At 50.3% G+C, this 26,816-nt stretch overlaps 13 protein-coding genes across 13 annotated transcripts; all 13 read right to left on the reverse strand.

Annotated features, from left to right (window-relative positions):
* Positions 1 to 766: 766 nt before the first annotated feature.
* Tb10.6k15.3320 (uncharacterized protein) lies at positions 767 to 2,707 on the reverse strand (the record flags this gene model as incomplete). The annotated part of the gene is made up of 1 exon (XM_817878.1): positions 767 to 2,707. The coding sequence occupies one exon, from the start codon at positions 2,705 to 2,707 to the stop codon at positions 767 to 769; it is 1,941 nt and encodes a 646-aa protein (XP_822971.1).
* A 522-nt stretch (positions 2,708 to 3,229) lies between these two features.
* On the reverse strand, positions 3,230 to 5,386 carry Tb10.6k15.3300 (hypothetical protein, conserved; the record flags this gene model as incomplete). The annotated part of the gene is made up of 1 exon (XM_817879.1): positions 3,230 to 5,386. The coding sequence occupies one exon, from the start codon at positions 5,384 to 5,386 to the stop codon at positions 3,230 to 3,232; it is 2,157 nt and encodes a 718-aa protein (XP_822972.1).
* Positions 5,387 to 7,047: 1,661 nt separating this feature from the next.
* Tb10.6k15.3290 (hypothetical protein, conserved) lies at positions 7,048 to 8,097 on the reverse strand (the record flags this gene model as incomplete). The annotated part of the gene is made up of 1 exon (XM_817880.1): positions 7,048 to 8,097. One exon carries the CDS (start codon positions 8,095 to 8,097, stop codon positions 7,048 to 7,050), a length of 1,050 nt encoding a protein of 349 aa, XP_822973.1.
* Positions 8,098 to 8,463: 366 nt separating this feature from the next.
* Positions 8,464 to 8,796, reverse strand: Tb10.6k15.3280 (hypothetical protein, conserved; the record flags this gene model as incomplete). The annotated part of the gene is made up of 1 exon (XM_817881.1): positions 8,464 to 8,796. The coding sequence occupies one exon, from the start codon at positions 8,794 to 8,796 to the stop codon at positions 8,464 to 8,466; it is 333 nt and encodes a 110-aa protein (XP_822974.1).
* A 494-nt stretch (positions 8,797 to 9,290) lies between these two features.
* Tb10.6k15.3270 (hypothetical protein, conserved) lies at positions 9,291 to 10,853 on the reverse strand (the record flags this gene model as incomplete). Its single annotated transcript, XM_817882.1, has 1 exon — positions 9,291 to 10,853. One exon carries the CDS (start codon positions 10,851 to 10,853, stop codon positions 9,291 to 9,293), a length of 1,563 nt encoding a protein of 520 aa, XP_822975.1.
* Positions 10,854 to 12,224: 1,371 nt separating this feature from the next.
* Tb10.6k15.3250 (succinyl-CoA ligase [GDP-forming] beta-chain, putative) lies at positions 12,225 to 13,745 on the reverse strand (the record flags this gene model as incomplete). The annotated part of the gene is made up of 1 exon (XM_817883.1): positions 12,225 to 13,745. One exon carries the CDS (start codon positions 13,743 to 13,745, stop codon positions 12,225 to 12,227), a length of 1,521 nt encoding a protein of 506 aa, XP_822976.1.
* Positions 13,746 to 14,964: 1,219 nt separating this feature from the next.
* On the reverse strand, positions 14,965 to 15,639 carry Tb10.6k15.3240 (hypothetical protein, conserved; the record flags this gene model as incomplete). The annotated part of the gene is made up of 1 exon (XM_817884.1): positions 14,965 to 15,639. One exon carries the CDS (start codon positions 15,637 to 15,639, stop codon positions 14,965 to 14,967), a length of 675 nt encoding a protein of 224 aa, XP_822977.1.
* Positions 15,640 to 16,072: 433 nt separating this feature from the next.
* On the reverse strand, positions 16,073 to 17,491 carry Tb10.6k15.3230 (GTP-binding protein, putative; the record flags this gene model as incomplete). The annotated part of the gene is made up of 1 exon (XM_817885.1): positions 16,073 to 17,491. The coding sequence occupies one exon, from the start codon at positions 17,489 to 17,491 to the stop codon at positions 16,073 to 16,075; it is 1,419 nt and encodes a 472-aa protein (XP_822978.1).
* Positions 17,492 to 17,800: 309 nt separating this feature from the next.
* Positions 17,801 to 20,653, reverse strand: Tb10.6k15.3220 (ATP-dependent DEAD/H RNA helicase, putative; the record flags this gene model as incomplete). The annotated part of the gene is made up of 1 exon (XM_817886.1): positions 17,801 to 20,653. The coding sequence occupies one exon, from the start codon at positions 20,651 to 20,653 to the stop codon at positions 17,801 to 17,803; it is 2,853 nt and encodes a 950-aa protein (XP_822979.1).
* Positions 20,654 to 20,876: 223 nt separating this feature from the next.
* Positions 20,877 to 21,635, reverse strand: Tb10.6k15.3210 (exosome complex exonuclease RRP41A; the record flags this gene model as incomplete). Its single annotated transcript, XM_817887.1, has 1 exon — positions 20,877 to 21,635. The coding sequence occupies one exon, from the start codon at positions 21,633 to 21,635 to the stop codon at positions 20,877 to 20,879; it is 759 nt and encodes a 252-aa protein (XP_822980.1).
* Positions 21,636 to 22,691: 1,056 nt separating this feature from the next.
* Positions 22,692 to 23,045, reverse strand: Tb10.6k15.3190 (uncharacterized protein; the record flags this gene model as incomplete). The annotated part of the gene is made up of 1 exon (XM_817888.1): positions 22,692 to 23,045. One exon carries the CDS (start codon positions 23,043 to 23,045, stop codon positions 22,692 to 22,694), a length of 354 nt encoding a protein of 117 aa, XP_822981.1.
* Positions 23,046 to 23,782: 737 nt separating this feature from the next.
* Positions 23,783 to 24,373, reverse strand: Tb10.6k15.3180 (hypothetical protein, conserved; the record flags this gene model as incomplete). The annotated part of the gene is made up of 1 exon (XM_817889.1): positions 23,783 to 24,373. One exon carries the CDS (start codon positions 24,371 to 24,373, stop codon positions 23,783 to 23,785), a length of 591 nt encoding a protein of 196 aa, XP_822982.1.
* Positions 24,374 to 24,584: 211 nt separating this feature from the next.
* On the reverse strand, positions 24,585 to 26,714 carry Tb10.6k15.3170 (cullin, putative; the record flags this gene model as incomplete). The annotated part of the gene is made up of 1 exon (XM_817890.1): positions 24,585 to 26,714. The coding sequence occupies one exon, from the start codon at positions 26,712 to 26,714 to the stop codon at positions 24,585 to 24,587; it is 2,130 nt and encodes a 709-aa protein (XP_822983.1).
* Positions 26,715 to 26,816: the final 102 nt, after the last annotated feature.

Below are 26,816 nucleotides of genomic sequence, written 5' to 3' on the forward strand. Positions count from 1 at the left end.
TTTTTCACTTCACCAAACCCAACGTAGAAGACAACTCCAAAATGCGCAACGGAAGAAACCTGAATGTGCCCGCTTACACCACACGAGATGGCAGCTTCCGCATCCTCTTCCCCTCCGGGTTAGATGCTTGTGGAGAGAATGGAAAGGAAAGAACCGGCAGGAATTAAATAGCTACCCCTAATAACTTTGTATTCTGCGGCGCTCGGGTTGTACGTGGTAAAAAGATAAAACAAGTGCGTTGCAAACAATGGCAACGCAGAAAAGGGTCACAAAGAAGAGGTGAACTCCGGTATTCGCTTGCCCCATAAACTCAAACAAACAAACAAGAAATAAAAGGAGATGGGGGAAACAGCGATAACAATGTTAGTGACATAAGTAAATGGTGCAATAGAGGTCGACAATAAACCGAAAACCAGTGACAGAACTAATGAGGACCATTATATTGGAGTAAAACAGGAAGTATAAAGTGGTAGTATACGAAAAGCGGGGTGAAGAGAACTAAAGCAATGGTAGTCAGACACCTGGCCGCAATTTATAAAGTGAGAAAGTGGAAAACGGTGCATGTTATGCTCTGGAACCCCACTACTTCGGACGTCTACGAAGAGACGAGCAGCCACGAAGAACAATAGCGATAACCTTACCAAAGAAGGTGCAACATGGAAGCAATTGCCTCCTCACATAGCAGACCATACAATGATGTTTGCCGCGGATACCGCGGCAAACCATAGTACACAAGCACGTTGGAAAAAAAACGTTGGAAGTTTCCTCACTGAAGATACTTCGCACGCGCCAACAAAGCGAAGAATGCCAACACCATGTAAACCGCAACACTTGCTGCGCACGCGACGATGTATTCCGGGAGTTCTTCCGGAAAATACCCCTGCAACCTTGCATACGTCGCGCCATCCGGAAAGCAGAAGGGCACCTTCGGCTCACACACGAACTTCAAACCATCAAATTCGTTCACCACAAGCCCCGCTAGGCCGTAGCGCACAAACGAAACATATTTGAGCCAACGCCAAAAGAATGGAAGGCTCTGAGTGCCCATCAAGACACCCCCCGAGGGTAGAAGCAAAAGCACAAGCACCAACGGTGCCACAATGTTCGCCACTTGTATGTTTCTCGACAAGCTCGAGAGGAATAAACAAAGAAAGTAGCTGTTCAGCACAACAAATGTGCACGTACAGGAAAAGAGGAGGAACTTACCCACACCCTGTTGCAGACCCATCGTGAAGTACACTATAATGTCGAACAGGAGGTTTGTCACAACGGTTATCGGCACGTCCTGAACAATCTTCCCTATGTAGTACGCAAGCACACAATACATCCCGGCACGATGCTCTCTCACGAAAATAGCACGCTCCTCGATGAAAAGATTAAGGGTTGCTAGGCACGAAAGCGCTGTATTCATGGTTACAAAAAATAGCGAGCCCATTCGATTCCGAATAGACAGCTGATCGTTACCCAACTGAAAGTACACAGAGCCGATCACTGTCCCGAAAAATGCCGCTGCAACGATACGGGCCACCGCCGCGCTGGAATCCCGTAGTTTGCTTAACACCGCACGCCACGCCACGACATAGATTTGTTTCGTGATGCCACGGTAATATGGTGACGGGTCTCCCCCTGGAAGACCATCATATCCATAACTGCACCTTTCGTTGATGGCACCAATCTCACGCTCCACCACGGCGAGCAGTGAAGTGTGGAAGGCGGTGACAATGCCGGAGCACGTTCGTGACATGGCTAAAGCACAGTTTTGACCTACACCACTTTTAAAAAACTCCTCACTTGGTGGCAGAGCCACAGCGTCCAGTAAAACATCTGCTGGATTGTCCAGCTGCGGCGGCGCGACGCCTACACCCTCGAGGAATCGCATGACTGCACTCGCGGGCCCGAAGTACGCCTGCTCACCTGACCCGGTTAACAGCAGCAACTTGTCAAACAGCTGGAATATGCTTTTGCGTGGCTGATGAATTGAAAAGACAACAGCAACACCACCAGCTGCTATCTCCTTAAGGACAGTAAGGAGATGTTGGGCAGTAAAGGTGTCAAGGCCTGTGGTTGGTTCGTCAAGGAATAAAATGGATGGCTGGGACACCAGCTCCATGGCGATCGCGCAGCGCTTCTTTTCTCCCCCGCTGATTCCACGGACCATCTGCGACCCAATTCGTGAGTTCTGTACGTGATCGATGCCCAGAAGTCGCATGACACGCTGAATGTGTGTTTCCAGCACACTGCGTGTGAACGACGGCGGAGTGCGCAGCTGGGCGGCGTATGAAATGCTTTCTTTCACAGTCAAATAAGGCCAAAGCAGGTCTTCCTGCTGTACGTACGCACTGATGCGGCGAAACGATCCCAGGTGAATTGGGTGCCCCTGCAACAGCACCTCACCACCTATAGTCCCACTCTTTTGTCTTTGCGCCATTATGTCAAGAAGCGTCGACTTACCGGCACCAGACGGACCGAGCAAGGCAAGCAACTCACCACCTCTCACATAGCCCGAGATACCGCGTAAAATTTCTTTTGGCCTCCCTTTGTCACCTTGGACAGTGTATGTGATATTTCTAAACGTTAAGGCCACAGGCTTCTCTGGCCCCAATGAAGCGGGGTCTTCTTGCTTTGGGCCCTTAACTAGAAAAGAGGTCTCCTCTTCTTCGGCATCTGTAAACTGTGTGAAACAAGGAGAGCTGCCATTGCCCTCCATTGGACCCGTCCTTACTGCTGGTGCAAAAACTTCGAGCAAGTTAATGAAATGCATTCAAAAGTAGTGGGGCACAACTGAAGCGCAACAATCGTACTCACGGGACAGAGTGGTTGGAGAATAAAGCGGAGGGAATGTTTGTGGGCACAAAAGTGCCACGAGCAGAAGCACCAGTATGGAGGGGGGACGACGATCAACCCCAAGTAAACATCCAAAACAGTGACAAAAAACGATGTAAAATAGAAGAAAGGTAAAATAACTCCCGTAAACCTGCATGTCCATGTCTGGCAGCGGAAACGAAAAGGCGTTGCACGCAGCACGATGAAAAACAAAGGAAACAATGTCTCCCAGTTTTGTCTTGTTTTCATTGAAATGTAAAAGGAATCTCCGGATCGAAGTAAGATCAAAACGAATGGTATTTAAATAAAAGAAGAACACAAATTCCTGAAACACGCATGCGTGTACGTAAACGTAATGAGACGTAAGCTTCCCCCCCCCATCATGCCACCAGTGTCAACGAGTAGGTCAAACTTCAGCGACGACAGCATAAGCGTTTAACCTCCTTATTATAAGGCCGGCATCCAGAAGCTGCTGAATCACCGAACTTAAACACATTCCAATATGATGTTCTCCACCCATTCGCTCAAAAAGACACCTCACAACCTCTTCAGGCACTGCTGAGCCATTACACGCCCGCTGTTCAGCCAACATCTGGCGCAACAGCACAAGGCAAGCGGCCTTTTTTCCTACCCTTTTTCGCTTGTGTGCACCAGCAGCGGAACGTGATGCGGGACCATAGACCGGTCCTTCCGATACGAAGTGATCTAGTGAGCTCAAACCAGCTGAGGTCGTGGCAACGGACACGGCTGACTGGAGAGTCGTGGACGAAGCTGAAGCAGCCGTATCCGCAGTCCACAGGTGATGTTTGTAACACAACCAGACCTCCTCCGCAAGGGTTTCGTTCCATCCAGCGACACAGGCACGACGACAATCGCCGCTCTGAGCTTCAGCCTCAACATTGCAAATCCCGTTGAGTATGAGCCGTGCAATGTTTAACTCCCATAGCACTACCAAATGTGAGCCGAAGGTCTTTTCGCATTCGGTGACCCCGTATTGGCACCGCTCGGAAAGACGGCTAAGGTAAAACGCTGTGAATTCGTTAACAGGAATGGCCGCCTCCAAGGATGCGGCACACGGCGCCTCCTTCACAATGATGTGAAGTGTTGCGCTGCTTAACGGTCCGTGGCACATCGAGACCCTGCTGCTACCTAATGAGGTAGAGCGAGACCGAGGTGCCGACTTCGACTGCGAGCGGGCCACGGAAGCAGCAATAACCTCATCGCCGACTAACGCAGCGTTCTGTAACAGCAAGTTGGCGGTGGTGCGAGCCACAAGAGTAAACTGCGGTACGATAGCCGCGATGCCGAGGTTGTCATCATTGGAAGCAGCGGTAATCTGAGCACGGGTACGGACCACCCCACCACGCAGGGTGGCAGCCCCACCAGTACCGCTGCCGCCTCCACTGTTTATGGGACACAGGCCACATAGGAGGCCTCCCACATGATTCGTGAAAGCACCGCTGCCGTTGGCAGGCAACTCATCGATGACGAGTGAGTCCACCGCGGAAACCGCACCAGCCATAAGAAGTTGCTGATGCACGTGTGGGTACGCTGCAGTGATAGCCTGCGAAGCAACTGTGGATCGCTGCCCTCCGCGCATAACGTGGGCACCAACAAGTGTGGCGCAGGAGCCTAAAAAGTGAAGAAAAGCGCGCAAAAGCGCCGACTTCCCCGAACGGGAGGGACCGAGTAGTAACAAGTGAAGAGGCCGCCGACTGCGGCAACGAAGTGAACGATATATCGTGTGTGTGGCGACAAGAAGAAGCATCGACTTGCACAATTCTTGACCCGCAATCTCTGGAGCAAATGCTCTCGTAAGCTGTTTAAAAGTAAGAGGTGGCGTAGCCGACACAAGGGAGAATGGGTCCCTAGTCACTTCGGCGGTTGCTAGCATTGGCCGCATCACCCACTCCACATCGCTACATCGTTCAGTGTTGTGAATAACGTAAGCAGTACTTCCATCATCCATACTGCTTGCATACATAACGGCGCATAGTACATCCCCCAGGCGCATCTGCGTACCAACATCACCATAGGCCCATGCGGAGAAATGCCGCATGCTGTCCAGCAGCTGTATGACGAAGTGTGTGCGGCTGCAGAGAGCAGGTTGAAGTCGCTCAGTTGATGATGACACAAAATCTGTACCACGCCAACCAAGCTGAACAATGTCCGTCGTAGTAGGCAGAAGACGCAACGCGACGACTCGTATGGGACGTCGATGCAGCACACCATGGATGTCAGAACCATGCGGCAACCTGGGAAAGGGCGAAGAGGAGGTTGCGCTGATTAGAAACGCACATTCCGAAAAACTATAAACATTTTCAAAGGAAGAAGCCAAGCACCGAAGGTAATACAGCGCTAGCGGTTCGTCCTGTAGATTCCAGACTCTCTTTTCCCAAGTAGCACACAACGATGGTGGTGCTGGCGGCCCGTCTTGCAACAAGTTGAGCAAATCTGTGTACGTTAATCCGCCAACACCAGAATTTTTCTTAGAAAAATCGTGCTGCTGAAGCCATTCCCTCACGTAGCGCATCCATTCTCCCGCCAAACAGTCAACTGCCATCAGTTAGCTTTACACGCCTTTACTTGCACATCCTTGGGAAATTTAGACAGGAAGAGAAACGTGAGGATAACAGCAGACGCACAGTACATGCACCGGGGGGTTGGTGAGAAGCACCTGCAATGGAGCACCAGCAAGCACAGTCTCCGCTATATCCTTCGTGAAAAATACGAGCAGCACGCACATTAACTTTCAAACACGTTCATTTGCTATACTACTGGTGGTTCAAGAGCAGCATACCAGACCTCGCAACGGCGTGCCGCAGGTTGACGTCCCAGGCGTAGAAGGAGAAAAATTACTCGGCGTGGAGCAGATCAAAAGGAGGAGCCACAGCCCTGTTTTTCGCCCAAATGAGGTATTCAATGGCCCCTTATGCGGAATGTTGCTCTTACTCCTCCCTTCACCACTCGGACGTTTACGTGCAGGATGGGGGTGTTCTACAAGCCGTCCCCACTAGTGAATGCCCCCTTTTCCCCTTCCCCCGGAGAGCAGCAGCAGAACAGTAACCTCAAACTGCCGTTCCAGCCCCCGCTGGTACCATTAAAGTGGAGCGTACAGGTGTCATACGATCCCCTCTCCTTTGGTGCTACCACCTACGCCTGACGTCCATTTGAAGCAGGACATGCTCTGCAAAATGCTGGATGCGTCTCCATGGCGCAACGCATGCGTATCGGGTGCCATTATGAGAGGTCAGTGCCACCGGTACCCGTCGCTGCCACTTTTCCCCACCGGCCCTACCCTCGAACGGCTATAGGGGTGTAATACCCCACTCTGTTCGGTGCTTCCGCATTGCCTCACAAAAGGTCTTTGTGTACACCGATTCGTAAACCTCACCAGCAACTTCGCTCAGAGCCTGCCGGTAGGCTTCATTGCGCAACGCTTTTACTCGCAGCTCGTAATCCAGTGATGCCATCAGCAGTTCCTGGCCGGCACCGTCACCGTCACTGTCACTATTGCTACCACAAGGTTGCGGCGTAATACCTAGCATTTTCTTTCCTCCTGTCTTCACTACGGCGACCGATGAGAAAGCGGAAACAGGAAAAGTTAGTAATAAATGACGTTATCCTGTTTGCATGCGGGCGCATAGGGAGCCTTGGTCGCAATGACGGACACAACAAAATGAAAGAGGCGAGCACTATCAGAACACAAGGGGGGCGGCGCCCACGTTGTTGGGAACTGCACGTGAGCACCAGCACTCGATAGGAGGGATTCCCTGTGCCTAATCCTATTGTTTCTGTCTTCACCGAGCTAAGGTCCTCTCAGCATCTGCCCCAAAGTTGAAAAAAAAAGGGGGTACACACATGCAGACCCCGACAAAGTGGCCTGGCAACACGAAGCCGACGCCACATCGCAGTTAGATGTGGACTCACTTCACGCGCAATGCTCGCGCTCGCCGTAATAAACGCAAAGCTTTCAGTACAAGCTCCCGTAGACATCACAACATCGTGCTCACGTTCAGTGTCTGCATACACGTGAGAGTCACCTAAAACATCAACGTCTGAATACAGAAAAAAAAAAAAGGCAGCCACCTCCCTCCACAAGAAAATGCTACCCGCCACAACAGCGGAATGGCCCGAACGAACGGAGCGCCGTGTACTGTCCAAGCAGAAAATGCCAGGGCGGCTCAACAGCACTCACAACTCGTACGCCGCTGCAAAGAAATCTTACTTCCCTACAGCTGCCTGCCCACCAAAGCGAGAAGAACGCGCGTTAGCACGGGAGCCAGCCGAGTTGTAAAACGTTCGTGGGCCCGCTACTGTACGCGGGGCCTTCTGTCGCGCCTTCTCCCTCATAGCATTGACATGCACGGCGCGATGCGTTGGTAGGTTACCGTCGTAGTTCAGCCAATCCAGCACATGCCTCGTACGGTGCCGGATTTTCGGCTCGATCTGTTCAGGTTCAAATTCCCAGCGTACCAAATGGCTCGCACGTTCATCTGGTGTATCACCGAACCACTGGTAGTCAACACGTACGTACTGATTTTGCAGCGGCCTTTCGTTTAGCACGCGCGTTGCCGTCACAGGGTCCGCGACCGAGGCGCCCAGTGCCTCGCAGCCCTGAACAACCTCAGCAAGCAGCTGTTCCACGGCAGTGTGAGCAGGCGTTCCCTCAACTGGAGCTACGGGTAGAATGCGAGGCTTCTGCCCGTTATCAAGAGAGTGCAAAACCACCCATGGGGTTTCGCTATATTCCAACAGCATCTCTGCTTCCGTATACACCTGCGAGTTGTGGAACGTAATAGGGATAAGGAACTCACGTGCGAAGGACCGTGCGATCTCCGCGGCAAGTTTCCCTCGAGCGGTACTCTGCCGTTGTGCATAGTAGACGTATATTGACTTGGTGAAAGGATGGACCTTAACAACACGCTCTAGTAGTAGTGCATAAGGCCATATTACCTCCGCAGCTTCATTTCCGAACTGCCGTTTTGGCTTCGGTAAACCCTTGAACGGCTCTAGCTGATCCCACTCATCACGCATTTGCAACTCCCACCGACGGATAAATTTGTACTGGGCGGCCTCTCGCTCACTTGTTTGTCTCTTTCCTGGTCCCCGATGCAGCCCAGTTGGTCGGCGGCTGGTCGAGGTCGGCACATCCTGAAGCTGCTCAAGTCCAAAAAGAGTACATGTCGTCGAGAAGCCTCGAACAACGTGGAGGGGCCGGCAACAGGAGCTGGTCACCGCACGTCGCGTTAGAGACAACCCGGGAACAAGCATATATTTACTTGTGCAATTAACATTTTATTGTTCAAATGAGAAGGGTTGGGTGAGAACGATGGGGGGAAGAATATGGCCGGGGAGAAGCTAACACCAGGTGGAATAGTTGATACGCAGAATCGTAAAAACATGCGCAAAAATGGGGGGAGGAAGCACTTGATGTCACGATGAACCTTTCTTGGGTAGGCCATAGGATGGTAAACATCAACTCTATTCTTACCCAGTCGTCTTCGACAATAACCAACGTACATAAACGACAACACTCAAAGGGACATGACAAATCATACCCAAATGCAGCATACACACGCCACCACGACCACTTTACCATCAGCTACCCTCTTTGTGGAAATCGGGTGCACTAAATGCTTAGCGTGTGCGTACCGTCGCTATGCGCTGATGCCTTGACTGGTTCAGCACACGTGGGCAGCCATCACGGTCCTTCTCCAGGGCAACGCAGTACTGGCAATAATAAGCCACTTCTGTTGGTTTGCTTGCGTTACACATTACGCAACGCTCGTCTCCCTCGCGGCCAAAACCACAGTCACTACAGATACGGACTTCCCGCATGGTTGGCAACACTTCGTCGAACTGAAGATCACATATAACACACCGACCTTCGTGTTGCTGACATACATAGCCTATATCCACACCTGGCAACTTGCGGCACATCTGCTGCTCCTGCTTGGAGTGGCGAAGCATGGCGACAGAGAGCTACAGTGGTGCACCGAATCCCTTGTATACAGTTCTTCGAAGGCTACAGAGCTACAAACCGGAAAAAAGACGTTGAGAGATGAACAAATACCCCCACCTACGCAGGCGAATTTACACAAACTATGAAAAAACTTGGAGATTTAACATGAAAAGTCACTCAGGCGGAGCGTACATGGAATTAAAGGCACTAGGAAAATACGGAAGAGGAGGCTGGGAAACGAGAGAAAAGAATGAAGGCCTCCGTATACATCCTGTTCTCGATAGCAACACTGCGACGTGTGCGTTGGAAGCGCCTTTGAGCGTGCAAGGTTTATCTTACCCGAGTACCGGCAAGGGAAGCTAGCACACCCACACGCCCCCTTACCTGGGGAAAGGGGGTATCTGTTTTAAAAACAACCAAAATAACGAACGCCGTAACACACGTTCGCGCACGCGCGCACAACGCATCTGCACAAGCCAACCATGACCAACCCGCAGGCACTTCAGCTAGAGTCCCTCTGCCGTTTCCTCCCCCGACCGCCACTCCGGGTGGAGACGACCGTACAAGCCTCACGGCCGCCCCCATCAATATTTGTTGCCTCCACCGCTGATCTCTCTCCTAACCCCCCTCCGACACTCAATTCGCCACCACTTTTGTATCGTGTGGCCGCTGTTACCCCCCTCTGCCTAACTACTACTGGAACGGCTGCAATAGGCGTATCGGTGAACTCATCCGAATGAACAGACGCAATCACCGCCTCCCTAGTCGACGACGCTGCAGACCGAACAGACGGCCCGCCCGGCGTGAAAGCGACCTCATCGGCAAATGTAACACCGTAGCCCAGAGCGGTCTCCACTGCAGGACTTGAAGAAATGGCCACATGGCGGGATGGTGCATGACCGCCGACAGGGAATAAGCTTTGGTAAACAGGTGTTTGCACGCCAACACTCCGCCCGGCATATGGCAACTCCCGCGGCCGCCGCCCCCGCTGCGCATCCTCATCACCAACACCGCGGTGGCGTATATTAGCTCGAAAGTCATAAAACAGTTCAACGGGAAACAGTGCATTTTCTTGGTGAAAAACATACTGGCGGCACGTGGGGCAGCGTGCTGCCCGCATTAACCATCTGCGCAGACAGCGACTGTGGAAAATATGCCCACAGCGCAGCTGCCGTCCACGTGCTGAGTCAGTGACAGGATCAAAGCAGATCACACAGTCCGCCGCAGTACCAACCTCCGGGAAAGAGTCCACAACGTGTCGGAAGCGAAACAGGATCGAGGCCGCATACAGGACATCAAGGAAGGGTGCCAGTACCACAACATGTACTAAAATTCCGGTAAAATTTGGCAGGTGTTCACCAGACACAACCAGCAAGATCAAAGAGCAGCAGATACGGATGGACAGACCCACCTCCTCCATGGGGTCGAAGTCCACACTTCCAGCCCGTCCCGTCAAAACGTTAGATGTGTGCCATGCGTGCAAAGTGGCAAACAATAATAGTTTCAGGAGTCCAGTGGTAAGTGCAGCAGTCCACATGATAACCGCAAATTGCGCTAACGACCCCATGGAGCTTTCCTCCCTTGGAGAAGTTACGTGGAAAGACCACAGTAGAGCAGTACAAAAGAGAGCAAACCCGCACAAAGTGCAACTCACCACGCGAAACTTCAGGTCCCGCCGACGGGGCCACATTTCCAACTGTTGCTCCAGAAATGCTACACAACCAGAGGCAACCCCGCCTAGTAGTAGAGAGTCACGCCACGCTAGAGTTACAGAAACACCAGCGCTGAATGTCAGTAAGAGAGGGTAAAACAAGGCCATGAAGACAGTCTTGCGCAAGGGAGTACCGGAAGAACTTGGGTTAACCAGCTGCCCATGCGCATTAGCTTCGCAAAGACCGCAGACCCGCTCCACAAGAAGCATTGTGGACCACGACGCTGAAATCACTGCTGTCATCACAGCTAACCAAACAGCAGCGACAACGGTTTGCGGAAGGCGCAGAAGGAGGTTCCACTGCGCCACAACGGCCACACCCAGCAAGATGAACAATACTTGAAGCGGTGTCATCTCACGCACACTGAACCTCTATGTTCTGCTATTCACTACTATTCTCCCTTTTTTCTTCACCAAAAATGTCGCGGCAATATTACCCGAATGCACCTCGTGCGGAAAGCGCCCACCAACTCCTACAACCACGGAGAGCTATGGAAGCAAAGGGACAGCGACTAAACGTGTTTTTTTTTTTTAAAAAAAGGGGGGCGATAAGAAGCGAGAGCGGAAAGGTAATGATACCTGTGTGGCATTTCTCGGGTGATGACACAGGAGCGCAAGGGTTAGCGAAACCAAAGCTAATCAAGGATAGGAACGAGGAAAACAGAATGCACCACTCTCCTTTCCTGCGTGCAAAACGGACGGAGGGCGACAACGAACGCAAAGTCACAACAAGTCACGTAACGAGACGCCATTCTCCACACTTTTTTTTACGAAACGCCGACGTTATTTTCCTACGCTAATTGCCCTTCCCCTTTTTTAAAAAAAAAAATCCCTCAACATTTTTTCCCTATTTTTCGTCAGGCACTTGGCAACCAGTCTCCGGCTTCCTCCGTCTCCTCAGCCTCCGTCCGTCTCCACCACGCACGTACGGAAACATAGAAACAGAGAGGGAGGATGACAAATTGCCCCTACGATTGTTCGCATCCGCCTGTTACCCCGGAGGGATTTTGTTAATTGAAAGGATCCTTATTATTGTCTCATATGATTCATCCCCACGCGCTTATACGTATACGTGAGCAGGGGGTCTGTGTCAACACATCTGCTGTTTACTGCAACTCGTATTGACTTTCCCCCCCCCCTCCTTCGGGGCACACTTGCACATCATTTCCCCTCCTCCTTTCTTGTCGCCTCACTCACGCTTCATCGATAAAACACGGTGCAAGACGTTAGAAAACTCCCAACTCAATCGTTCTTTTCCTCCTCCCCCTGGACTTACAAACTCCTTTCGATCTTTTCTTTGAATACGCTCATCAGTTAATTTGAAATGCCTTACCTCTCCCACCCCACCCCGGCGGCATATGAAGAATAAAAATAAAAAATACCCCCTTCTCTCGCTCATCCCGCTCAGCATGCATTGCTTATACCACCGTGGATTAAACATGCACGAGGTAAAAAACCTTTCTGAATCTTCTTTATCTGTGGCCCAGTCCACTTACTTCCGTACTTCGCACAAACAACGAGTATAAAATATGTAACAAATATACATATATCACGTGTGTGGGTTCTTCCTGTTTCTTTTATCTTGTTTTCGTATCGTTACTGCATTTTTACCGCTTGAATTTGCTTAGCTATGTGACGTATGTGAAGGGAGGAGATGGAATGGGATGCAGACGTTAAGGTTCTGCTACCAACAGAACCGCCTCCTTTCAAGTGACACCCGCAGCATCACGCGGCGAGTTTGCATGCCAGCGCCGCTGCCTCCTCAAAGTTCTGTGCGGGATGCAGGGGGAGGCCGCTTTCCTTCAAGATACGCTTGCCTTCTTCTTCCTTGCTGCCGCTTAGTCGCACAACAACAGGCACCTCCCGCACCCCCTTTGACTTCAGCATTCGAGACGCCGCAACGATACCCTCGGCAATGGTGTCGCAGCGCATGATGCCACCGAAGATGTTCACGAGGATGCTGCGAACCGCCTCGTCACCAGTAATAATTTCAAACGCTGCGACAATCTGCTCTTTTGTCGCGCTCCCACCGACATCAAGGAAGTTTGCAGGCTTGCCGCCACCGTGGGAGATGAGGTCCATTGTGGCCATGGCAAGGCCAGCACCGTTTACGAGGCAACCAACGTTGCCGTCGAGGGCGATGTAGTTTAAGTCATACTTTTTGGCTACCACCTCTTTGGGGTCGATCTGCGTGGCGTCAGCGAGGGCAAAGATGTCATGCTGGCGGAACTCTGCGTTATCATCAAACGACAACTTAGCATCAATGCACATCACATCGCCATTTTCCAGCTCCACTAGGGGGTTAATCTCCACCATCGTGCAATCCTTTGACTTGCCAACGTTATACAGTGCCTTTATTTGCTCGGCAGCATTTTCAGCGGCGCGTCCCGTGAAGCCCAGTTCGTGTGCGAAGGTAAGGCAGTTGTCGTGGTTAATTCCCTCTTGGACGTTAATGCGCATCTTCTTGATCTTATCCGGCTGTTTCTGTGCAAGCTCCTCAATGCCCATACCTCCCTCTGCACTGCCAATGAAGACAGGTGAGGCGGTTTTGCGGTCGAGGAGCAGTGCCAGATACAATTCACGCTTAATTCCAGAAATCGCCTCAGTGACGTAGAGCCTGCTCACCTTCTGTCCCTTCGGTCCAGTCTGCTTCGTTACAAGAGTATTATTCAGCATACGGCGAGCGCATGCGAGCGCCTCCGCCGCATCCTTGCACACATGCACACCACCCTTGAAACCGTCAACGAAGGTACCCATGCCGCGACCTCCTGCGAGAATCTGTGACTTGACGACTTTCTTATCTCCTTTGATCTTCCCGAGTGCCGCCTCCACTTCCTCAATACTGGAGCACGCAACACCAAACTCCGTCTTGCATCCACCCTCCTTCAGCAGGGCCTTTGATTGGTACTCGTGAATGTTGAGGTAGCGGCACTGCGTCAGCGCAGCCTTCGTGGGAAGGCAGACACGACCAATGCGAGTAAACATACTCGTTACTGTAATGTGGCTTTGTAGTTTATACGATACCCTCAGCGAAATAAATAAAAAGTAACTTCTCCGCTCCCTTTCTGGACCTTTTTTCGTGGCTAGCGCAACCTCTGCCGTTTGGTTTGTGGAGACGGAAAGAAAGAAAGAGAGGAGAAAAATGAAGGGTGAAGGAGAAGAAATCACCGAAAAAGTACCTGTCCGCCTCCGAGATCCCGGCCGGAGGCTACGGAAGCAAAACGAACGGTCCGTGTTACAGGTCATAACAAGAAATTAATCCGCGTAGCAGCAACGAATAGTCGATTCAAGCACTCAACGAGAACTTAGTATGATAACACAAGCTTACATCGCTTTTACCCGCTTTTGTATTGTTTCTCAATGATAAAGCGAACGACGGTCCTCTTCGGCAACCAACAACTGAGGCGGTGACCCCTACCACGGTATCAAGTCACGCAACAACACTCATCGGTGCTGAGCACAAAAGGAAATAAGTCAGAACCACGTGGCAGGGGGTTACCGCGCGTGGAAAAAAAAAACGAACATGCTACTAGGTGGGATTTAAATGGTTAGTACAAGTGCTCTCCCGTCACCATGACGAACGCAGCGCATCGGTACACGCAAAGCCAGGCATAACCTACCTCTGCACAGAAAAGAAACAACCATGACCTCAGGCACACACTTTGCCACATCCTTCCTCATTGCGCCATGTGCTGCAGTGCTGCGAAAGAGGGGAGATTAGTTAATGAAAACAGGGATTCTATGTAGTGCATGCTAAAGACTTTCCCTTCCACTCGCTGTCCTCGATCCTCCTTCACACTGGCATCCGCCAACAGAGTGATTACCGTCGCGGGAAAAGGACAGTTTGTTATTGACACATATGAATGGAAGGAAGCCGTTCTAACAATAAAAATGAGAATAATTGGTGTGTATTCCGGGTGCTGGTGATCTCACTGATTTCTCGACTGTCACAGTGGCCGAAACCAGTAACACGAAGCGGTGTATGCTGGCACAGAAAACCTCACCCAAAAAAAAACAAGGCGCACAGGTCCGCTCCACGCCAAGAAGACAAAGCACGGCAAAACGCAGGTGTACGGACAGAGTTGATTCTCAGTCAGAAGAACATCCAGCGGCCACGCCGCTCAGCCTATCAAACGACGTGATGAGGAAAGAGCCTCAGCCGTGGCCCAGCGGAGCGCTAACCTCCTCTGTACATGCAGAGATATGGGGGTAATTAAATTGCACCGTTGCTACACCGAGGCAACGCGTGGCGAAACAAGCTATCCGTTTGTCCTCCGAGAAGAATGCACCCCCGACAACCCATTACGCGGCCCAAACAACACTGATGGCGAGAAAGGAGGAGCGTTAAGTTTGAGGTGGATCAGGAATCAAAGGACTCGTGGTCGATACCAGTAGGCCGTGCCGTTAAATACACATGGCATAAACGCCTTAATGCGTGCCCCCCCTTCACACGCTCGAAAAACCTCTACGAGCTGTCGTAATCGCTGCCCTCACTTTCCTCAACCTCCTCTGAGGCGCATGAGTCTTCCTCATCATCGTCCTCCTCATCACTTCCCTCTTCATCACTTTCCTCGTCCTCCCCTTGCTCGCTGCTGTCTACATCGTCAGCTCCGCGGGCTTCGGTGATGTTCTCCACGCGGCGGTACTTCGCTCTAAGCTCCTCCAGAGGCACATCTTTCTCCGCCTCGAGGCCGCGGAGGACTTCGTCGAGGTCCTCCTTGTTCCGTTTTTCTGCACGACGCAGTGTTGATTCGTCGTCCTTAAAGCTGCGGGATGGGATGTAAGCCTCGTCGTCGTCCACAACGAGTCCCGACTGCCGTGCAAGGTCAAGGTAAGTTTTACGAAATGACATTGCCTCCTGATACCACGTGCTGCCCTTCGCATTGTACTCCAAAGCGTTCGTAATCATGCGAGCGACGTCGTTCTGTACGTCCACGTCAGTTGCATAAGTGCCCTTTTCAATCCCATCGCGTATGGAAGAGAGGTCAACAGGACGCTTTATCACAGTGTGGTAGTCCGGCAGTTCTTCGGCACTAACTGGGTGATGAAACATTCCAAGCTTGTCAAGATCCCACAGACGGGATACAAAAACAAGACAGCCATTCTTGTTAAAAGAAGTATCTCGCTCGTTCTTGCTCATTGCTCTAACGCAGATGTTCGGCGCCGCCCGAGCTCGCTCACCCTCCTCCTTCCCACCCTCGCGTCTGTATGCGAATCTTCGCCGCGACCGCTATTGTTTGGTACCCGGCGCCTCCCAGATTAAAACTAAAAATTATATATTGAGCTTGAGCTGCCGCCCCACGTGTCCAATGTTCAACTCAATAGACGACTATGCAGACGTGGATACGCAAATGCACGTGTGAAGAAACGAAGAAAAAATTTTCCACATGCATGTCACACACAGATGTTTATGTACAGACTTTCGCCCAACTAACATATCATGAGCGTTTCGCTGGAAGGAAGTGGAAACAAGAACGATATTTGTCGTTGGAAAGTTTTCCTCTAGGTTCACCCACCAAGCATGCGGCTGGAACGAAAGAAAACACAAGACCGTGACCAACTTTCTCTTTAAATCACTGCCACTTCTCACTGGTGACACGCTCTCCATTTCGCCGTGTTAGTGACCAATACCTCCCTTTCATTGTCAAATCCCGAAAATCGTGCAGCCTCCCGCGGGCTGCAGTTGCCTGCTGATAGGCGCTGAATTCCTCGCCCAACCCACTGAATCCACAGGGTTCGAATTGTTGATCCACTAGGGAAGTGTCACCTTTCCTCTGTTCAGTATCCCCGGAGGGAATGAAAACACCAATGTTCTTGTCACAAAAAGTTTTGTCCAATGTGAAAGTCTCCAATCTCCGTTGAGCTTCACGCATATCTTTACAGCGTTGTTTCTTCTGGAACACTACCTTGCACATGAGTTCTACCGCACACTTGAATCCAGCCTGTGGATGTTCAGCGCCCAGTGCAATACCCAATGCTGCGGACACGGGGAAAACGGGAAGCTGGACTCTTCTCTGCAGTTCCTCAGCCTTCTCCTTTAAAAAGTTTCCCTTGGTGTCCTTATACATATCCATCTTGTTAGCGAAAATCATCATCGCTCTGCTACTTAACCCCGGTAGGTAATACTCTAATTCCCTGCGCAGAGTCTCCACAGCCTCCCACGGTTCTAGAGGTTTTGTGGAGGACGAAGGATTGTACGACTCAGCCATATCTATAACGTACGCTAATGATTGTGTCCGCTCAGCGTGACGCAGAAACCTATGCCCAAGCCCACGGTTTTCAAAGGCACCTTCAATGAGTCCAGGTAAGTCCGCCACCCTACATGTATTACCGTAAAGGTCATAAATAAAACCAACGTATGGCCTCTTCGTAGTGAATGCATACGGTGCAATCGTAGGTTTGCTGCTACTTATGGCTGAAAGAATAGACGATTTTCCTGCATTTGGGTACCCGACGAGACCCACATCCGCGAGCGATTTAAGTTCAAGTTGTGCGAGCATAGTGTTTCCGGGGAGGCCGCGAGTCGACTCAGTGGGAGAGTGGTGCCACTTGTTGGCAAAAGCCGCGTTCCCCTTCCCACCCTGACCACCTTGAAGAAGTAGCAGTTCTACGCCATCCTCGTCCACATCATACACAACCTCGTTGGTGTCGACATCAACAACGGTCGTACCAACGGGTAGCTCAAGGAGAAGATCCTTGCCCTTTTTACCATGTGCCGTTCGAGCGAAACCAACGCTGCCGGGTGCAGCACTGATTTGGGTTCCCATAGCCTTGATGTGCGAGAGATCATTTACTTTTTTACTGCCCTTTAGCATTACATTCCCACCCCTCCCGCCATTCCCACCCCCGGGGCCGGCGAACTCGTTCCCGTGTTCATGCGACATGACACTGGCACCGTCACCTCCGGCGCCACTGGAAATCAGTACCTTCACTGCATCCACAAAAGGATGCGAACTACACTTGCTCATGCGACGCAGGCAGGGTTGAAGCATCGGACTTGTGGCAGTATTGTCGATGTCCACGTACCGTAGGGTGCAGACTGTCGGTGGAAGGAAGTAAAAGAGAAAAGAATGAAGTAGGCATTTGTAACAAGCAATATACCAACAAAGCAAAACGCACGAAGCGGTGAAGGGGAAAGGAGTGCGGAAACTCCCGCGGCAAAAGAAAAACAACCCTACAAGTGCCACCGTTACGCTGCCCACAGCTTGTGGCGAAGCCTTCGTGTATTTTAATCATTCATGGGCTCCTTTTAATTCATCACTTAAAAAAAGACGACGGGGGGTACGATGGTCTTTGTGCGGCTACAGGTACAGCGACGACGCGAAAACAATATCCCTCTTGATGAGCTGAATACCCTTCAGGAATTTGTCGTGCAGCTCCATACACCCAATGGCTGGAGACCGCGCTGCACCTGCCATCTGACGCAACTGCTCCTCAAGGCGACGCATCATACGAACGATATCCCCTTCGTAGGCATTAGTTTTGGTCACAATGTCCGAAAACTTTGCTCCTTTTGCCCACAAATAAGTAACTTCCATGAGCGAAGGCATCGTCTTTTCAACACTTGTATTTTCCTGTGTAATACCGCTTTCAATGCTCAGTGTCGCTATGCGGTTGACGATCTCGTTAAGGTCATTTAAAGGTTGTCTGAACTCTTCAGGTAGCGAGAAACCATCGGGAGTTCGGTGGACATTCACCAAACAAGACATCAGTGCAACAATCATTTCAGTCTCCATAGAGTTTAGTACACCTTTGAAGAGCAACTCCGTGAGAAGTAGCTCGTTCTCATCCGACGTCGTGATCTCACATGCCACGCGTGCTTTGCGCAAAATAATGTTATCCTTGTCGATATAATCCAACCGCCGCAGCACACGCATCATCTTCTTAAGCTCATCAGAGAATATAGCCTGTGTTACCTGGTCAAGCTCCTGTTTGATGGCGTCCAGTTCCCTCTCAAGATTAGCACGCTTTTTGAAAGACTCGTAATCGGCTTCTAACGCTTCTGTTGGGTTGCACACAAGTTCACATTTTTGTACCTGCTTCTCTATGTTTCCCAACTGCTCGCATAACTTTTTAAACTTCGGGTCCTTCACTCCCAACTCCTCGCTTGTGAGTAGCGGGACATCATCCCCATGGTTTTTGTATAATTTCTCCAAACTTTGTATCACCTCTGCACGGCTTGATGCCGAGTCAAGGTCGGCTGGGAGATTTACCCGGAAGCGGGAGACAGCCTCGATGTCGGTAAAATCAAACGTTACGGTGTACAAATCCGCCGTATTAATAGTGTGGTCCTTGACGTGGCATGGCACCAGCTGAGTCGGTTGCGATGGATCAGCCTTGCGGCAAATAACCAAAGCATCCACAGAAAAAGAGGACGGGTCCTTCTCGTCAGCATTAGAAGTTTTTGCTCGAGATGAACGGCAGATACCCCAGTTAAACAAGGCTCCGTCTGTCGAACGTCGAATGCGGAGGAGTCGGCCAGTATTGGTGAATCTTCTGATAAAAACAGGCTGTTTCAGAAAGTCGCCAATTTGCTTACGCTTCTTTTCGAGTTGCTCCTGGCAGTGGGCGTATTGACGGAACATTTCCTCGTGCTCCACACAAATCGAAGTGATATCCTTCGTCAACTCTTCTGCCTTCATCTCCAGCGCCGGCCGGTTACGTAGTCGCTGAAACTGAGCGAAACTGCGCCGCATCATAAACTCTGGGTCTACATCCTCCACGCGAAGCAAGTTGAGCACCATATTGTACGTGAGGTGAAAACTGCTATTTAGCACGTCAGCACCTCCACCGGTGACCTGCTTCAGAATCTCCGGCTCCACTGCTTCGTCAACCATCGCTATAACAACGCCCACACGATCCAAACCGCGGCGCCCCGCACGACCGGACATTTGGATGTATTCACCACCTGTGAGGTACCGGTTTGTCTCCCCATCAAACTTTTTAACGGAAGTGAAGACAACTGTGCGGGCGGGCATGTTTAGCCCCATCGAAAAAGTTTCAGTGGAGAACAGCACCTTTACAAGGCCCGCCTGAAAAAGTATTTCCACGACCTCCTTCAAAATCGGCAACAAACCTGAGTGATGAATCCCAACACCACGTTTCAGCAGCGGCAGTAGGTGTTCAATCGCTGGGAGTTTCCTGTCCTCAGTCGCAAGGCACTCCATCGCATTGTTGAACACCTCCGTAACAAGCGCATCCTCTTCCGTATTATTAAAATTTAGCTTGGAAAGGGCTAGTGCGTTACGCTCACATTCAGCTTTCGCAAATGAAAAAACAATAATAGGGTACATGTTGCGGTTCATCACGAGCTTGATAATCTCCATAATGGGCTCTGTTGACTTCCGCATTGACCTTTGCTTCCCACGCGAAGCGGCCGCAACCTCTGTTGACTCCGCACCATTGGCATCACCACCTTTATTACCAGCACCAACTGATGCCATAGCACGCCTGAAATTGTCTTCACGAAATTTTCCGAGCTCGTCGACAATTAGAAATATACCATCGGCACCACATGGGTACACGTAGTGATGCAGCGGGACCGGCCGATAATCAGTGTGAATTACATGCACCTTGGTGCCGGGGTGAATACTCTCGACCCATTCCGCAAACTCCCTGGCATTTGGAATAGTTGCCGAAAGGAAAACGTACTGGCAGCCCTCGGGCAACAAACTTATAGTCTCCTCCCACACCACCCCGCGTGACTTGTCCCTCATGTAGTGTACCTCGTCGAATACAACGCACCCAACCTCACGAAGCATCTCAGTTCCGCGGTACAGCATACTGCGCAGAATCTCTGTGGTCATGACTAAGCAGTCCGAATCTACTTTTATGGTTGTATCGCCCGTCATAAGCCCGACGGAGTCAAACTTGTCTGTGAATTCTCTGAACTTCTGATTGCTGAGCGCCTTGATAGGTGAAGTGTAAATAACTCGCTTTTTCTCCCGCACTGCTTTGGCGATGGCGTAAAGCGCCACTGTCGTCTTTCCAGCGGAGGTATGGGCAGACACAAGAACACTGTCGCCGTTCTCAAGCGCATTTATGCTATCCCTCTGGAACGCGTCCAACTCGTACGGAAACGTCATGGCGGGAACGGTCTCGTGCCGGCATCGCTTCACACACGGCTCACCATCCACGGGTATGTCATCCTGCATATTCTTTGGTATTCCTTCCTGTGAGTGCTATTAGATCGGGGGGGGGGGTAAAATTTAAATAAGACAACATAGAACCTGAAAACACAGAGACACCGAAAGCGTGCTACGCAGCCACACCTCTCCTGAAGATGGAGAGTGCGACATGGCAATATATGACCTCGGATATGGGCTCCTGCAGATTATGAGCTAAGCAACTGTACGAATGTGGTGTTACGTAATGTTGTTACTCGATGTTACCTAAATTCGCTTGCAATCGGAGAACCGTAGCGGCGTGCTCCTCCAGCGGACCCCGAAGCGCGGTTTCAAACACGTCAGTCGAGGCTTTCTGCGCCACTTTTACAAGTCTGGTAATTACTTCCGGCGCGAGACGGCTATTCGACTCCATCCACACTATGTTAGTGGGATCGTGTCCCTGCACCGTTATGCATATAGAGGGGCATTGCGAGTGTATTTCCTCTGTGGTGAGGTCCACAACGTCAAAGCCCTCTATCAGCCCCACTGTTTGCGTGTACACAACATCCTTCATGGCAATGCTTGCATCGATAAGGGCCAAACACGCTGCATTGATACAAGCAGCCTTGTCACTACCATCCTGTTTAAGCACCTCAATGCAAATGTGAATCTGTGAGTTTGGATACTGCGATAACAACACAACAGAGCGAGCAACATCCAGTACTGATGCGCTAATATCCTCAGAGAGCCTTGAGTACCGCTGCTGTTCGCGCCTGCGCTCTCCGGCGAAGGCAGCGACAACAACATCACAGGTTATTGTCACCTCATTATATTTCCCCTCCAAGCGGTTGGAAACTTCCCTGGGACCGTAAACAGTGGCACAGACATGCGATAGTCCACTCACCACCGTACAGCAGCCGTCGCAGCCTGAAATCTTCCCGAACTCTAACGCTAGCCGCCGCGGCTCGTTTGGTCGGCGCCCGTCCAAGCGTAGCCCAGCGGGATTGATGTACTCCTTAATCACAGGCATACACCTTCACAGCAAAGAAGCACCACTCTAGTTGTCCCCCTCCTTACAACACACAAGCGATTCAGTAAACACGACGAAGCAAAAAAAAGGAACGATGTGAATAACCACCAGCAAAGGGGGGGGGACAAAACGGCAGCCGAGTCGAAAATGACGAATAAACAGATATACCTACAGTATCACTGGCACCATTCATAGCCAGGGAACTGCCATCTCACCCCCTCCACACTAGGCCCCCACGCTAACGACACATCCGCTCACGCAAATCTCTCCACAGAAGACCCCGTGCTCACTCGAGAAAAACACAGAGGACCTCTCAAATTCCGAGAATAGTGCGGTGATATACACTCCAAACTCCTGACAAATCGCATTGTGCATCACAACCTTTAGTGGAAGAATTATGACACCACAAAATAGGGCGTCCAACTGCGTGCACAACCCACATGAGCGCGTGGAAGAAAGCTCAAAGGGAAGCAGAGAGCATTTACGCACTGGCAGTGGTCTCACCCATGATAATTTGCAGAAAAAAACGGTACTTGGTGCAACCCCACCATCTTGCTCACAGCAGTGAGCGATACAGCAACAAACCAACCACAGTTCCTCAGCATATACTACACCGTTTAAACACGTTGGACACCTAACATTCAATGTCGCCATGGTAGGTGGTGGTTTTGCGTTGTCGCGGAATGCAGGCGTCTACCACACAAACGGGTAGAGAAAGCGAGTAACATGGGCCGTCTGAGCTTTCGAGAACGCACAACCACAGCACAATCGATGTCGATTCACGATTGCAAGAAAGGAACAACCCCCGGTGTTGCACACCCCATCACTTGAAGCAACAAACATCGGAAGAGACCAAGTGAAGGGTTCGAATTGATCTACTCACAGCAGCAACGAGAACAGCGTGCTCACCAATGCCTCTGAAGTCCAAGCAGGAGATTATTTAGTTACCAAAAGTTGAGTGTAAGAAAGGAACGAGATAGGGAACAAACAAAAGGGAGAAAAGAATAACCGCCCTAGCGACGGAACAAACTCCCACCCCCTTTGGAAGCGGTCACATCAATCCTCGGCCTTGACCTCCGCAGAAGCACTGGCAATATTGCGGCTATATTCCGCCTTCATCTCACGTCGTCGCTTCCGCCGCTCTAGCGCCCTACGATCTCTGGTCTCATCGTACACCGACACTCTAAGATGTCTATCCCTGTCCACCTTAAAGTCATGCAACGCCTCCAGGGCAGCTGATGCGGCCTCGCACAGCTCATATACAACAATAGCACACCCTTTCGTGGAAGCGTCGCTCCCTATTCGTAACTGCTGGATTGTACCGTAGTTTCCAAATACCTTGTAAAGTTCCTCACCACGACACAGCTTTGTGGGAATCCCCGTTACAAGGAGAATTCGCTCATCGGACATTCGCTCTCGAATACCTTCAAGGAAATCTGAAACCAATAGAATTAGAATGAGAGAATTAAGACGCTGAGACATTAGGGGAAATATTCTCCAGAGGGGCATCAAATGTGTTGGAGAGGGGCCACCCAGGGATCCCTCATGTTCTTTCCTATAGCGCACTACGCAGGTTCACTATACCCATCAACCTGGATATACTTTGCGAGGTGCCACCATCAGATGTGTATTAGTGAACTGGTTCACCAATACCCGCAAGTTCCCACACATACACATAGGGTGCGTTGGCAACCTGCAGCGCATATCGCCTTGGTGCTGAGCAAGTTTCCATGCCCTGAACTTCACTTACACCTTGTCGAGGTTTGCATCATCCGAAATGGTCACACCTTGCCCCCGAACCTCACTTAGTTTCCATCGCAGCAGTAGCGAACTCATACATAGAGTGGTAGCCTCGATCAGACCGCGATCAGCAGCTAGCTTGCATGACCGATAGGGGAAGTGGGGAAGCAGTCGACATGATCTCCCTGTAATCACAACCTACAGGAATCATTTTTCAGGCATGCAAAGGGTTAGTTGGTTGTTCAGGGATTTTCTGAGTGCTCATGTAAAATCCCCATTGCTTCTTGCCCCATACCCCCTTTTCTGCAAATCGAAATCTGACAATTTCGACATGACAGTCCGTTGTCAACGTACCAACCAGTGACGAAGGCCGCTTCACGGAAACCAGTCAGCTATGGCACTCGAGATCAGAACAACAGTTCGGATAAAGAAGAGATGCTCGTCATCGCTGAACCCGTTGCACTGGAACCCACCAGAACAACGTTGGGTAAGACAAGACTTAAAAATTCCGCCTGTGCAGAGTCATGTGTAACTAGAATAGCCGGTTTGATTTGCCGACTAAACGCCTCATACCCCTTTTCCGTTTCGCAGAAAAGAATATTATGTCGTGCGAGTTGCGGTATATCCTTCACCATCGAAAGAACCTTACCTTTCTCATTAGCATTGCTAATGTGACACATAAGATAAACGATCATATTGGATGATAATGCCAGAAGCGTTTCCTTAGCGCAATCCCTCCATTCGTGTTTCTCCACCAAAGTCTCCCAAGAAATACAGATTGTACGGCCACTGAACTCTCCCAGGTGAATCCTTCTAAGGAAAGAGGCTCCATGCTTCTTTGGAGTTGGTGGTGGTGACTCACGTCGTCGGTCCTGATGGTCGTTTCTCGTCAGAAACATATAAAATGAGACAGCACCGACAAAAACAGTGATGGCCATTAAGGCATTTGAGTCGAGCATTTCGTTCCATATAGTTTCAAACAGAGGTTTGCGATGCATATATATATCGTGTTAAAGCAACCCTATCCTTCTTCTGTCTCTTATTATCGCTGGGACGATAAGAAGCCAAGGGAAATGATATACAATATGTGGAAGAAGCAAATAAAAAATAATCTGCAAAAGTAAAGCTGCCTTCTGCCAGCTGGAAGCGCGGAAACAAAGAAAGAAACTTAGCAAAACTTCGACAAGGTGCCGCACAACCGTGCCATGGTCAAGCTTCGTAGACGTAGATGTCGGGTCTGCTCCCCCGAGATATCAATCCTTTGTTGATAAGTATCTCCAAATTTTGTTTGATATGGGCCATCACCGGCGTGATCCTGCTTCCCTTTAGAGCCTCAGCCACTTGGGTAAACATTTCACCGTGAGAAAGAGTTTTGTTACGTTTCACTATTTGCATCAACACTGCTTGGATACTCTCTGCATGAGTAGTCTCTGACGCCACCTGAGTAACCCGCACCTCCGCACTAGCTTTCACTGTTCTGTTTCCACCTACATTTCCTATCCGAAGCTTTGTCCTGTGGTGCGCAAAATGCTTATTGAATATGAATCGTGACAGCCCACCGGAGGGAACATTACTAATCAAACCAGTGTTTACAAGAGCCTCCAGCTGAGGCAACACATCCGTCTCAATCATTTTCGTCTTGTTGCAAATGTCTTTTACTGTCAGTGGTTCGTCGATACCGCCACAGCTCTGAAAGCAAAGTATAGTGTTCACGAAAGACGTTGGTGCTGCGAGCTCATACACTTCCTTGTGGTTAAGTGTAAAGCATATCGTCCCACAACCGGTGTGGAAACTAAGAACCCTGCCATTGTGATGAGGAATATAATACGCCTGAAACAAACTCACACACTGCTGCATGCATTCGGGAAGGTTAATCTCGAAGCCGGGATAGATTGGCCACACACCTGCGGTGATAACCGTGACATCAAAACTCAACGGTAACTGGACGTCTGGAGAAAGAGAACTGAGGAAACCTCTGTTTATTTCAGTCCGCATCCTACCGTCCTTAATCATGACGTCAAGATGGTTAGCGACAGAGTCTCCACATTCACTCCGAAGATGCTCAACGAAGATAATTTCATGTACAAGTGAATCGTTTGGCTTACAGTTGATGAGCCTTGCCGCCAGAAGCAGCTTAAAGGTTTGCTCAAATGATTCCTTTGATCTGAGAAGTCGATAAAGACTGAAGGTATCAGCAGCCACTTGATCCATCGAATCGTGTGTACCCCTTGATCTGGCTTTGACATCGTAATAATACGCCAGTTTCGTTGAAAAATCAGGGCATTCATTCACAATTTCTGCAAGGGCCCGTACTATTGGCGGTTTGTCACCTCTTAATGCACCAGGAAGCTTCTCCACGAGTTGTTGGAGATTGTTTCTCAGAGTTAACACTTTCCCCACGGCTGCCACAGGGTCTTCATTCTCAACTTCACTCAGCAGTTCACAACCCACTGCCTTCGTAGTTGAAATCAACATCTCCAAAAGGGCATCGGTTTCACCAACCGTTACGAGAGCATCAGCCAGCCTTCCCAAAGATGCTGAGTTCATTTTCCTGACCATAGTTGAGCCGCCACCCGAACAGCTGTAGAGGAGCTTTTGCGTATTTTCTTTGATAAGCAACCCTCTCATGTGCTGCCTGACTGCCTGATCCATACTGTCACCAACAAGCTTAGAGACATCAGACTGTACCTGACCAACCGTAGTCAGAGCCCAGGTAAGATAGCCGTCAACATCTAAGGAGTCTAGCTTCAGTTCCATTTCCCCCTTATACTTCGCCGTCAAAACTTCAAGGAGGGGCCGCTCCACAAGGGGTTCAAAGATTGTGTCCCTGTATAACTCACGAAGTTTGCTAGTCAAACACTTCAAGGACTTCTGAGATGCAAAGCCAAACTCCAGGCTTTGGCGAACACTGCTGACGAAAGTGTTGGAGATAACTTCATTTTTCAGCACTCCTGCGTAAAAAAGACTCTCTCCCATCTGTGAAATTGTTTTCTGGTTGTTTGTATAATTTTTATCGAGGTAAAACAGTGCATCACTGATGCGACGAAGCGCAGCGCTAAAATCTTCCCACTGAGTTTCAAGATCTTGAAGAAGAGCGGAGTCAGTCGACGTGAGCAATTGCTCACGTATAATTGTGACCTCTTTTGAAAGTGCATGGTGGAGAAGATCAAAAAGAGTACCACTCCGCTGAGTTTGGCACATCTGAAAAACTGAATGGTGAACCTGTTGAAAGGAGTATTTCGATAACGATTTTTTGAATATAGCATTAACGGCATCACTGATCACGCACCATTTCTCCTCGGTTGACACATCATGAAGCAACAGCGCAGCGTCCAACATCAGCAAACCCCTACTCTATATATCTGTCACAATGTTAACAGGAAGAGAAGTAACCTAAACAACCGAGAAACAGAAATAGCAGAACGTTCACAGGACTTGGAC

This window comes from Trypanosoma brucei, chromosome 10, assembly GCF_000002445.2.
Source record: "Trypanosoma brucei brucei TREU927 chromosome 10, whole genome shotgun sequence".
Lineage (NCBI taxonomy): Eukaryota > Euglenozoa > Kinetoplastea > Trypanosomatida > Trypanosomatidae > Trypanosoma > Trypanosoma brucei.